General features: G+C 32.6%; 1 protein-coding gene across 1 annotated transcript in view; it reads left to right on the forward strand.

Annotated features, from left to right (window-relative positions):
* Positions 1-2,025: 2,025 nt before the first annotated feature.
* Positions 2,026-13,233, forward strand: part of LOC108904736 — a 26,571-nt gene continuing 15,363 nt past the window's right edge. The window contains exons 1-11 of the mRNA XM_023454148.1: positions 2,026-2,127; positions 5,143-5,279; positions 5,338-5,542; positions 8,466-8,689; positions 8,853-9,055; positions 9,115-9,367; positions 9,463-9,627; positions 9,828-9,956; positions 10,262-10,586; positions 10,685-10,917; positions 12,119-12,339. Coding sequence (XP_023309916.1) covers positions 5,172-5,279; positions 5,338-5,542; positions 8,466-8,689; positions 8,853-9,055; positions 9,115-9,367; positions 9,463-9,627; positions 9,828-9,956; positions 10,262-10,586; positions 10,685-10,917; positions 12,119-12,339 — 2,066 coding nt within the window. The 5' untranslated portion in view covers positions 2,026-2,127; positions 5,143-5,171. The remainder of the gene's footprint in view (positions 2,128-5,142; positions 5,280-5,337; positions 5,543-8,465; positions 8,690-8,852; positions 9,056-9,114; positions 9,368-9,462; positions 9,628-9,827; positions 9,957-10,261; positions 10,587-10,684; positions 10,918-12,118; positions 12,340-13,233) is intronic.

The following is a 13,233-nucleotide window of genomic DNA, read 5'->3' on the forward strand; positions in this document are numbered from 1 at the left end:
AATGACACAACTCTTTTAATAAAAAAAATGACATTAGGCAAGTTCAGTATTTACCTACATCTAGATGATCTAGAAGATGTGTTTTATTCTTTTATAATTGTAACAGATAAAAAGACAAAAAGCCATATCTAGAGCATCTAGATGTCAATACCAAACTTGCCTCTTCTATCCTATCTTTTGTCTTTAATCTTTGAAGAGTCAGAATCATAAAGGGCTGTTATTAATTGTTTAAAAAAAATTTACCTTTGTTTTTCTGTTTGTTTTAATGAGAAGAGTGTGCAAACAAATTATTATTAATGTAATTAATTTCTAATATTGTTTAAATATCAGGGAAGTAATATTTATTTTTTCCTTAGTGATTATCGTGGAACCTCAAAACCAAAAACCGGGTCAAAGATATGATAATAGAAATAATTAAGTGCAGATATCATCGGCTTACGGATGCAGATAGGAAAATTGGAAAGCCGCTAGATATCGTGGATTCTTACATAATAGTTATTAAGAAATGTAGAATTAATAGATACATAAAAAATTTCGAGCAGTCTTAATATCTCAATTTTTTTATGAATTTTAGGAGACATAGAAACCTATTCTTAATTTAGAAAATAAAGGTGGGTCGTGGTAATAATCAAAAACTTGAATTTGGGAAAACCAACATTTATTTTTATAATTATTTTGAGGCAGAACCCTAATGCATTTGTTTTGATGAGCGTTTAAATAAACTGATTCTAAAATAATTTACAGCATTATTTAAAATGAAAGTTCAAGTTTAGAAATTAAAAATAATAGTTGGTGGTATATATTATATAGATATATATTAATTAGACCAATAGATTATTTTATAATTTAAATTAGTTTTATTAAAAAAAATATATATATTCTTTAATAACTCCGTAGTATCTTCATCCATTTTAATAAAAGGGTTTTATAATCCTCCTACTACTCTCCAAATTATATTCATGGATTAATTTTGTGATTAATTAGCTCAAAGAGAAAAGAAAAAGTTTGCTTAAAAAGTAAAAAGTTGGATACTCGTACATTTAGTATAATCGCTATCTAATTTTAACTTGGACTAATTACTGATATTGATTTTTGTCAGTGTTATTAATTAATCCAAAAAAGAGGTGGAAAATTAAATAGGTATATCTTTAGTGTTTGACTCTTTTATGTAATTTCTATAAACCACACCATTTTAAAACGAAATGAAGTTTGAGACTTACCAAAAGTTAAATCTGCAGTAGTTAAAATTAATAGTTGGCTGTCAATGCTGTCATGAGCGCCGTTAATCCGAAATCCAGGGGGGAAGGCAAATTTAATGTATACCAGAGTAAATAATCTTTCTGTAATAACGATAATAATTACTTTGCGTCAAAAGATTAGGCTGGTGTAATTTTTATTAGGTAGGTACACTTTGAGTGTATTCTAAAAAACTCTTGAACAAGATGATTGCATATTACTATATTACATTTTTTATTTGTTTCATTTTACTATTAAGAATTTAATTTTTTGAAAAATCAATCCAAATACGCTGATTTTTTCAATATGAATCGTTGGTTTAGTAAAAATAGTTTAATCAAAATAACCCTAGAGTGATCCTCTTGGCGTAAAAATTTGTTCCATTAATTCAATATTTTTGTACAGGTGGCAAAATATCCAATAAATAGAGGAAAATGTTAGTAGGTTGTGGCATAACATTATGAGTGATCAAAAATGCAAATAATATAAAAATGGATTAACTTTTAAGGGGCATTTTAACAAGGGAAATCCTGTTACACCCATCGTCTCCGGTTTTGCGTATCTTTTTAATTTCACAATTATCAGAACTACTGTTATACAAAAGGAAACCGCAGGTGTATTTGACTCAAGGACATTTAAATAAAGCCTGTTTTGTAGAGTAATATTTAATATTAAATTTCCAGAGAAAACGCCATATCAGAGGTTTAGAGACTACTTCCTGTCTATTTGATATTGGATGATGTCTGGATTGCTTATTTCTCTCTCACCACTTTCTTCTTCTTTTTTTCTGATAGCCTGCGACCACAAATCTCTTCTCATTTATATAAAAGCGGATATTCTTAATTTTTCAGTTTTTTTCCAGTAGCCACACTAACACGTTTGGCTCTGTTCGTAAGTAGATTTTTTTATTTTAGCCAAATTAATTCAAAATTATGCCTATATATGTATGTTTCTTCTTATATACTTATTTAAGTAATATTTATTATTTTTATTGCAAAACCTTTATTTTAAATTAAAAATAGAGTAGATTAAATGTGTTACTAAATGCATTTGGGTACTTACTTCAGTAAATAGTATTTTTTTAATTAATGCGAGTTGATTGTCAATGGTTTTTTAATATTTATTAAGCTCTGTTGGCTAATTCGCCTAGATTCCATCTTGCTGATTAGCATATTTCAAATGTAATTTTTGGCGTAATATTAAATTTTGTATTGTTTATACTATACGCTACACTCGTATATGTACATATATCATATAAGTGCAATATTCTGGATTTGAATATAGTGAGAAAGATGTATTATACTTACACTAAAGTCCATAATATGCTTTTAATGTTTTGTTAATCCACTGTGTCAATTTCTTTAGCTAAAGCTGAATCAAAGTGTAATAAGTACCTAAGCGAATGTATTAAAGTAGTAAAGTAATAAAGATGTTAAGCTAATTCAAATAAATAAAAAAAGAAATCCTATCAGATGACGCCAAATAATACCAAAAATCTAGGTATGCAAATAATGTAATTTTATTTTATTAATGTTCATTAATTCCATTCGCAAGGAGGCCACCTGATGAACTAAATTCTAACTATTAATGTGGGAATAGTAAGATATCTTTCTAACTCGACTATTTTTACTTGTTGATTTTTGTCAAGCGTGATGTTAGAGCAACAAAAATATTTATTTGAAACATTACATTATTCAATTTCTCTATGTCAGTTAATGTGTTTTCAATGAGCAATATTTGGAGATATGATTTTAGAAAATTATTAATTACTAATTAGCTGTTTACTAGATATTGAGGATGCAAGTTAATGCTAGTTGGGGCCATGTAGCCTTGTAGCCCATATAGGCCAGGAAAAAGAGCTGGAAAATGACCATTTATTTCGGCAAGCTGAATTTATCACTATAGATGCTAAATATTATCTATAATAACATATTAGTTTCCACAGCCATAACAATTGGGGGGATGATTGTTTACAGGCTGGTTATTGTATAATTTTTACGTAAATTCGCGTTTTTCGCTTTTAATTTTTTTTCCGAGAACAGTAAAGTACTTTTTTTTTGTCTTCAAAAGACCTTCAAAACTAGCCCTCGAGCGTCAAAAAATATTGATTAGATCAAAAGTTATAAACAGAAGAAGTTTATTTATGATTTTTGCATTAAATATTTATAAACTGCCTTATTATTATCAGAACGTTTTGGCATCGCATCCTCTCATTCCTTATCGCTGTCTAATAATAACTCACACGAAATCTGGAATCGGTAAGTTGAATCTTATAAACAAATTAACTAATTATTAGTCTGAACGATCCCGAGCATCTTCCACAATCGCACTGATTTTTTTCGTGGTAGATTTCATAATAATACATTGAAATCTATAAATTTGTTTTTAAATTTCAAATTTGCAACCTGGAATTTTTTTTATTTTTTAATCTTAGTTGCAAAATGAAATATACGACGCACGCGCGTGATATAGTTATATATTATTACATATTTGGAAAGCTTATGAAAAGAGCTTTAAGTTAAACAAAAATCGTCAAGATTCGTTGAAAAACAACGGAGTTACAGACTCAAAGTTGACGGCATATTGTTAAACAACTTAGGTTGGTAGCGGCAAAAAAAATACTGTCATAACCGGCAACCCGAGTACTTTCCCAGACAAAAATATATTATTTGTGGAAGTATGTTAAATGCATAAGAAATATTGTTAAAAATCAGTGGAAGGATCGGGGAAGCGTACGACAGCGAGTCCGAAGAAAATGACGATAATATTCATAGTCCTGCTGTTAAAAAAGCGAAATTTGCTTGAAAATAGTATATTTGACAGTCTGTAACTCCGTTGTTTTTAAACGAATCTTGATGATTTTTTTTAACCTACAGCTGTTTTCATGAGTGTTCCGAATATCTTATACTATATAACTATATCACGCGTGTGCGTCGTATATTTCATTTTGCAACTAAGGCTAAAAAATAAAAATACTTTCCAGGTTGCAAATTTGAAATTAAAAAAAAAAAGATAGATTTCAATGCATTATTATGAAATCTACCATGAAAAAAAGTAGTGCGATTGTGGAAGATGCTCGGGATTGCACAGACTAATAATTAGTTAATTTGTTTATAAGGCCATAACTTGTAAACTATTCAACTTACCGATTCCAGATTTCGTGTGAGTTATTAGACAGTGATAAAGAATGAGAGGATGCGATGCCAAAACGTTCTGGTAATAATAACGCACGCAGTTTATAGATGTTTAATTCAAAAGTCATAAATAAACTTCTGTTGTTTATAACTTTTAATCTAATCAATATTTTTTGACGTTCGGGCTAGTCTTGTAGGTTTTATGAAGCGAAAAAAAGTACTTTACTGTTTTCTCGTGGAAATAAACGGAAAAAGTTATAAGCGAAAAACGTAAATTTACGTAAAAATTATACAATTAACCAGCCTGTAAACAATCTTCCCCCCAATTTTTATGACTGTGGAAACTAATATGTTATTGTACATAATATTTAGCATCTATAGTGATAAATTCAGCTTGCCGAAACAAAAAGTCGCGTCCAACTCTATATTTCTTGGCCTATAAAGCACCTTTGTTTCGTCATGACATTTTGACTGATCCTGTGTAGGTACTTAACTTTTCTTATAGTAGATTTAAAAAAAAAACAAAAACGTTTGTGTCTTATTATTTTTCGATAGCTATCTGACTTTAGGGAATAATTCACTTTTTCGATACACATCAGCGACCCTGTTTGTATTCATCATTGGGGGTATGTGATCGTAGATTTTTTTTTTGTTTGTTTAAGGCAATAGAGTTTATTTACTCGAAATATTGCCTTTTAATGATTTAAACTTTTATAAAATGAAATAGAACCGCGCTGGAGAGAATTCACATTTATTTAATAATCATTTTTAGAGTAACGGAATTGACGGACCTATTTCATCATGTCCGACAAAAGCAATTTTCTGCTGTTATTCGACAGACCCCAAGAACCCTGTTTTATGCCCAAAGGAGACAAGAAGTGCGTCTTTGATGTTCCTCTAGATTACTTGGTATGTTCACTGTTACCTGTTATTATTAAAACAGCTCAGTAATTAATAATAATTACAGCCCGACAAATACAAATCCGTTGGAACTGTAGTGATGTCGCGTTTTGGCCAATCCGAGGGAGAAGACCAGATTCCAAAAATTGCAGTCAAACAGATTTCAATTCCTCCTCTGGACGATGTCATGAAGCTTCGCCGAGATGAGAACTTCTCCCTCTTCATCCATAAACATCGCCAAATAGCTGCCAGGCTAATAGACATTTTCTTAGGTATTCCAGAATAATTATAATGTACCATTATATCCCGTTTTCGAGGGCATATCGATTATTATTTTAGAGAGGAAGCTTCAGGTGAAAACAGATTTTGGACATGTCTTTCAGATTTTTTTAATCGTATGCCCACGGAGATTTATGGCTTTTTGTCTTTCAAATATCACTAGAAAGGAAAATTTTTCTATGCGCATAAAAAAACCTAGGTTTAATTATTGGCGGCACAATATGTTAAAAAAATTGGAAAAATGTCATATTTTTCTTCCTATTTAATTATGCATCTTTTCAAGAGTTGATTTTAGGCGAAAAAAGAAGAGGAAAAAAATTTTTGTAATTAAATTTTTTACAAAACATGGCTAGTTACAAATCGAATGAATCATGATTATTACCTATTGAAAAAATCGAAAAAATCGCCAAAAATGGGGTTAAAAAACATTACTTTTTTTGGGGTCTTTAAATTGAGTATAGGACCTTCATAGTTGGCTCAAGAAAACTTCATGTTATGTAGAATCATCACACCAAATTTCATCAAAATNTTTAAATAAATTTGTTTTTGATCTTTGATAAACAATATATAAGTTTATGCACTTACCTTTGATACAATAAAAAAATAAAGTTGATAATTAAAGGAAGTTTAAAGATAAATAATTATGGGACTGTTGAAAGACCAATAATTATTAACGACAGGCATTTGAAAATGCGCTAATTGTTTTTTTTTAATCGCCAGACGTCAATTTTAAAAAATCATCAAAATGGGACTTCTAGAACAGCGGTCGGCAACTGTCGGACCGCGGTCCAGATCCGGACCGCGAAACGTAAAAAACTGGACCGCCAAAAATTTTTTGAAAGTATAATTACTCAAATTATTTAAAAATACCTATATTTTCCTGTAGACAACAATACGTTTGAATACCACGCTTATCATTTTTTAATGGGTAGTAGTTTAGTAAAAAAAACTGACTCAAGACCGCAAATGTAATTTCTTCCATTGATTTTTGAATACAAATATGCCTATCTATTGTATTTCATATTATTTTGTGAATGCAAAAAGTTAGTAAGTAATATGAGTTTTTTTCTGAACCTAGTTAAAAATTTTCAAAAGTATCCGGACTCCACCTAAAATTACTTGCCGACCCCTGCTCTAGAAGCTGAGATATTAAAATTTTTTAAATTTACTCTGTTTATAAGTGCAAAAATTCGACCAATGTTTAAAAAAGCGCCAGAGCTCTCCTAATTGACGGATTCGAATTTTTCAAAAAGCGTTTGAAAGCTTGAGAGCCCTTCTATATATGAATAAATTTTCAAGTATCTAAGGGCCTTGGTTTTTGCTGTGCAATATTTTGAAAATTTGTAAAATTTTTTTTCAAAATCTGGATTGCGAAATTATTGTACAAAATCTATCGAACTGATTTTGATGAAATTTGGTGTGACGATTCTACATAACATGAAGTTTTCTTGAGTCAAGTATGAAGGTCCTATACCCAATTTAAAGACCCCAAAAAAAGTAATGTTTTTTTAACCCCATTTTTGGCGACTTTTTCGATTTTTTCAATATTAATCATGATTCATTCGATTTGTAACTAGTCATATTTTGTAAAAAAATTAATTACAAATATTTTTTGCCTCTTCCATTTTCGCCTAAAATCAACTCTTGAAAGAACGCATAATTAAATAGGAAGAAAAATAAGACATTTTTTAAATGTTTTTAACATGTATGTTAATGTATGTACCGCCAAAAGTTAAGCCCATGTTTTTTTATGCGCATACAAAATTTTTATTTCTAGTGATATTTGAAAGCCAAAAAGCCGAAAATCTCCGTGGATATACGATTCACCCAAACCAAAACAGATACCGCCCTGTCTATAAGAGTTTTCAAGTTATAGGTTTTGACCATTTATTGTTATTATTTTTTTACAGTTTACAATGCATCCCGTTTTCGATTACTATTTTAGATCACTAAATAGGTACCACAGTTTGAACACTTGTCTAGTAAATATAACCTTTAACTTATTCCTCTTAGGCTATTTCAATGGTTTTTAGATTTGCAAAGTTAAAAAAACGCAATGCATGGAATAATTCGTATCTAATTGAACTCTGGTTGTTGTCCTTGTACTAATTGTTTTTAATGTGGTTTCAAACGCAAATTGTCTCGACCATTTTATCAAAAGAAATGAAACAAAAATATGTCTTGCTGATTCACTCTTGGATATCTTGAATTAGCAATAAACAGATTTTAATGCATACATTGCACCAACATTTTATCAAAATATACAAGGTAGTTTTAAAGTTAGAACTCGAAACGGAAATCTCTAGATACCTCTTTGGAGATGGAGATGATGGTATTACTTTGATTTTTGTGCCGACTATATCTGTAGGATTAAAACAAACATTTTGATTAATTTATTCTCTCTCCGTTATCCCTTTGGAGGGCATATCGATTATTATTTTAGATCACTAAATAGGTACCACAGTTTGAACACTTGTCTAGTAAATATAACCTTTAACTTATTCCTCTTAGGCTATTTCAATGGTTTTTAGATTTGCAAAGTTAAAAAAACGCAATGCATGGAATAATTCGTATCTAATTGAACTCTGGTTGTTGTCCTTGTACTAATTGTTTTTAATGTGGTTTCAAACGCAAATTGTCTCGACCATTTTATCAAAAGAAATGAAACAAAAATATGTCTTGCTGATTCACTCTTGGATATCTTGAATTAGCAATAAACAGATTTTAATACATACATTGCACCAAAATTTTATCAAAATATACAAGGTAGTTTTAAAGTTAGAACTCGAAACGGAAATCTCTAGATACCTCTTTGGAGATGGAGATGATGGTACTACTTTGATTTTTGTGCCGACTATATCCGCAGGATTAAAACAAACATTTTGATTAATTTATTCTCTCTCCGTTATCCCTTAGGCATGAAGACCGTCGATGACCTTTTGTCAGTCTCTGTCTACGCCAGAGACAGGGTGAATCCCTACCTGTTCAACTACGCCCTCTCCGTTGCCTTGCTGCACAGGCCAGACACTCAAAATCTGGACTTGCCTTCCTTTATCCAGTCTTTCCCTGATAAATTTGTCGATGCCAAGGTGTTCAACGCCGCCAGAGAAATTGCTACAGTAGTTCCAGAAGACTCTAGAGTAAGTTACTTTAATACTTTAATGTTTTATTGGAAATTTCAATTTAGTGTGAGCTGTCAACACTTTATCTGCTTTATATATTTGTTACTTTTTGGCATTCTGTTACACTATATTGTTTTGACGTTGGTTGATGCATCCAATAAATATATGGTACTCTGTTCAGACACCAATTCTAATTGACAAGGACTTCACAGCCTCAGATTTAGAAGAGGAACATCGTCTGGCTTACTTCAGGGAAGACTTGGGTATCAACCTTCACCATTGGCATTGGCACTTGGTGTATCCCTTCGAAGCAGCCAGGGAAGTGGTGGATAAGGATAGGAGAGGGGAACTCTTCTACTATATGCATCAGCAAATCGTGGCAAGGTAACTACTAAAACTACAAAAATTCATGTTTTTACCAATTAAATAACGTTCATTTTCAGATACAATTTCGAACGCCTATGCAACAAGCTAAAACGTGTGGAGCGCTTCATAAACTGGAAAGAGGAAATCAAGGAAGCCTATTTCCCAAAACTCGACAGTGCGGTAGCGAGCAGAACCTGGCCTGCTCGATCCGCTAATCAGAAACTGAGCAATTTGAAACGAGATGCAGACCAAGTCGTTTTGGACATCGACGATATGGAGAGATGGAGAGACAGAATTTTCGAGGCCATCGGCAGGGGTGCAGTAAGGAATGTAAGTATTGGAAATGGTGAAAATTAATAGTAAATTATTTGTCCTTACTACTTTCTTTAGATTTTATACACATTCAGTGTCTTTAATTTTCACAGGCTGACGGAAGTGAAACGCAACTGGATGAATTTGGAGGTATCGACATACTTGGAAACATGGTCGAATCCAGCATCTTGTCTCCAAATAGAGGTTTTTATGGTGACTTACACAACATGGGCCATATGTTTTTTGCCTGTATTCACGATCCCGATCACAGACATCTGGTGAGCAACAGAAGCAGCGAAACAACACATTTCATTTTAATATACTTTAATAACCAGCAAATTTTTCTTTAACCTTAACACTGAGAATTTGAAATTAAAAAAAAATGTTTATACTCTATAATATTCTAAAACGCAGTGCAATGTTTCCTCTTGTTTTTTTTTTATAAAAAAATTGCTTAGAAACGAATGATTTTTTTTAGGAACCTTTTGGTGTTATTGGTGATTCTGCTACAGCAATGCGCGACCCAGTCTTCTACAGATGGCACGCCTACATAGATGATCTTTTCCAGGAGTACAAATCCGCTTTACCAAGATATCCAGAAGAAAGGGTAAAATGCTGACTTATTCAGAACTCAATAGTGGAAATATTTTATTCAGTGTATTTTGACATTTACATAACAAAATATCTTTCAAATAAATAAAATATTAACCGATTAGAAACCAGTTAGAAATTCACGGCATCATTTTACAATCCAATTGGCATTATACCCTATTCGAATGCTCATTGTATACCCAAAACGTTATTTTTTTTTATCAAATTCTGTATGCCTGTCTATCTCTCCGAGAATCTATTAAAACAGTGTTTCTTTTTGCTGGGACTCTTCTTTTTTAATTCAATACATTCCATTTTCAGTTAAATAATCCCGGAATTACAGTGGACCACATTAGCATTGAATCCAGCCAAGGCAAGAACATCCTGAACACCTTGTGGCAGCAGTCTGACGTTGACCTGTCCAGGGGTCTCGACTTCCAACCCCGGGGTTCCATCCTCGTGAGGTTCACGCACTTGCAGCACGTCGAGTTCACTTACAACATCGTCGTCAGCAACACGAGTGGCGGTGTCAAGGAAGGCACCTGCAGAATCTTCTTGTCTCCAAAATTCGACGAACGCGGCAACCCGTGGAAGTTCCAGGAGCAGAGGCTAATGTTCATCGAGCTGGACAAGTTCAAGGTCAACTGTAAGTTTATTTTTTTCATGTTCCTAATCAAGCGCCATCTCATCTCAAACATTTGTTGAAGTTACTTAATAACTGCGACTAATTAACAATTTTTGTAGTGAATCAAGGGGAGAACAATATCAAACGTACATCCACCCAGTCTTCGGTGACGATCCCATTCGAACGGACATTCCGCAACCTGGACGCCAATAGGCCTACTGGAGACGATGCACAAGCTCAGTTCAATTTATGCGGTTGCGGTTGGCCCCAGCACATGCTCATCCCCAAGGGAGCACCAGAGGGCATTTCCTGTCAGTTGTTCGTGATGATCTCTAATTACGACGACGACAAAGTAAGAGATTTTTTTATGTAGATATACTATCTTTTCCTGTCTTTTATGAATACAGAGTGATTCAGAACTTTTCCAAAAAAAAAAATCTGGATGTACAAGGGACCCTTACAAATACAATTTTGTAAAGAAAAAATCAAAAAGGGCAGTTCGAAAATGATATAAAAATACACTTCTGTACGGCACTGGAAACTGGTCCACTGTAAAACCTGACCTCGCACAATGCGACCGGCATGGCGGTGTGATAAAAACGGACAAAAACTTTCGCAAGGAAAGAAATATGTAAATAGAATTTTATCGCACCTATTTTATATCGGCAAATTCAACTGCTTTTGCCTTTATTGATTAATACAATTAATTTGTGTTTTTAAATAATAAAATCATTTGACATACCCGATGTTACAACAATTGTTCAAAATTTTATCTACCAACGTGTAAACATATTTAGGTCCGTCTTACTCAGTTTCTACGAACTAACACAAATGTTGTCTTGCTTCACCATATCACAAATACTTCACCATAAATTAAAACGATATCCATGAACTCCGAGTTGTTATACACGCAAACCATTTTTGACACTAACTACCCATTTTTGACACTAACTACTAAAAAACCGATTGAACAGATAACAGGTAAATACTATTGCAACGACGATTGCAAAATCCGATTTCAGTATTCGGAGTCGCTGAGGCCACGTGGCTCTCCACGCGCATTGCGAATGACGCTAGAGACTACAGTTGTCCAACTATGTAGTCGTTGAATGTACTATAACTTCAATATTTTTTTTCTCGGAAACTATAAGGATTTTACAACAAATTTTTTTACAATATTGACTCCATTTCTCATGCCGCATCTATTCCCAAATTTTTTTGGATAAGTTCTGAATCGCCCTGTATATATTTTTTAACCTTCATTAGTTCCAAAATATGTTTTCTGAAGATTTATCACTTCGTCGCTACGTCATTATGCTAAAAAATAAAATGAAAGTGGTCTTAAAATTGATCCTTGTGGTACTAAATCTGTTCGAATAATATTTGGCTGTTTTAAGTTTTACCATTGTTAATTATGGTTTTCTGTATAAAGCTTGTATGGAGCTGAAACGTTCTTAAAGGGAGCTTTTCGAAAATCTTATTAAAACAACCACTTTACTTTTCAAAAAAATGCCGATTGAATCAGAATCGATTCCTATTTGATTTTCCTTTAGATCGACCAGGACATTTCAGGAGTTTGCAAGAACGCTGACAGCTTCTGCGGTATCAAGGACAAGAAGTATCCCGACCGTCGGTCTATGGGTTACCCGTTCGACAGGCAAGCAAGAGATGGAGTCACTAACCTGCGAGAATTCCTTACCCCCAACATGAGGGTGCAAGACGTCACTATTCAATTCAGTGACAAAGTTTACCGGAAATCAGGGTCATCCAGGATGTAGAGAAATTGGTTGTTTAATAGTGTTCGTTAGTTTTCCCTGACTTTCAATTTATTGTATCTAATTATATTAACATAAAGCTAACATGTTCGTGTTTTTATATACCTTGGCATTTTTCTGGTAAATAAAGTTATTGCATTATTTTATTTCTAACTAGAATTTGGAAAGTGTTTACACAAATATCGTAGGTATATCTGACATAAGATTAATAAATTTTGGGCTAATTATTTAATTAAGAAAAGATAACAACACTGTCTGCCAGAGGCGGATTGGCTATGCGGGAACTCGGGAGGTTTCCCGATGGGCCGCGGTCATTTTGGGCCGGTCCGCGGTGTAGAAGGATGAAATATATTTTTGAAATAAAAATTTCAAAAAAAATTGAAAAAAATATGAAAAAAAAAATTGAAAAAAAAAATTGAAAAACAAAAATTGGAAAAAATTTTGAGCAATAAATTCGAAAAAAATCAATGAAAAAAATTTGGAAAGAAATGAAAAAAAGTATATATTAACCTAGGGCAGTAAAATAAGAAATGTCGACTTCACCTTGGCCGACAATTACATGTGATCTGAGGCTTGAAAGCTTCAATTTTTAACAAACTGTGTGAGAAATTGGTCATATATGAACCAGAAATAACTACTCAAAAACTAAGAGATGAATTAACAAGTTTAGCACACCAGTGGAAAAAACTTGTACAAACTCCATTGGACGAGTATGAAATATGTCACTGTGATGAAAGTGAAAGTGAAGAAATAGACTAGGCGGTATCTGTTTTGGTTTGGATGAATTGTATATCCACGGAGATTTTTGGCTTTTTGGCTTTCAAATATCACTAAAAATGAACATTTTTCTATGCGCATAAAAAAACGTGGGCTTAACTTTTGGCGGCACAATA

Source organism: Anoplophora glabripennis, unplaced genomic scaffold (genome assembly GCF_000390285.2).
Source record: "Anoplophora glabripennis isolate ALB-LARVAE unplaced genomic scaffold, Agla_2.0 scaffold195, whole genome shotgun sequence".
NCBI lineage: Eukaryota > Metazoa > Arthropoda > Insecta > Coleoptera > Cerambycidae > Anoplophora > Anoplophora glabripennis.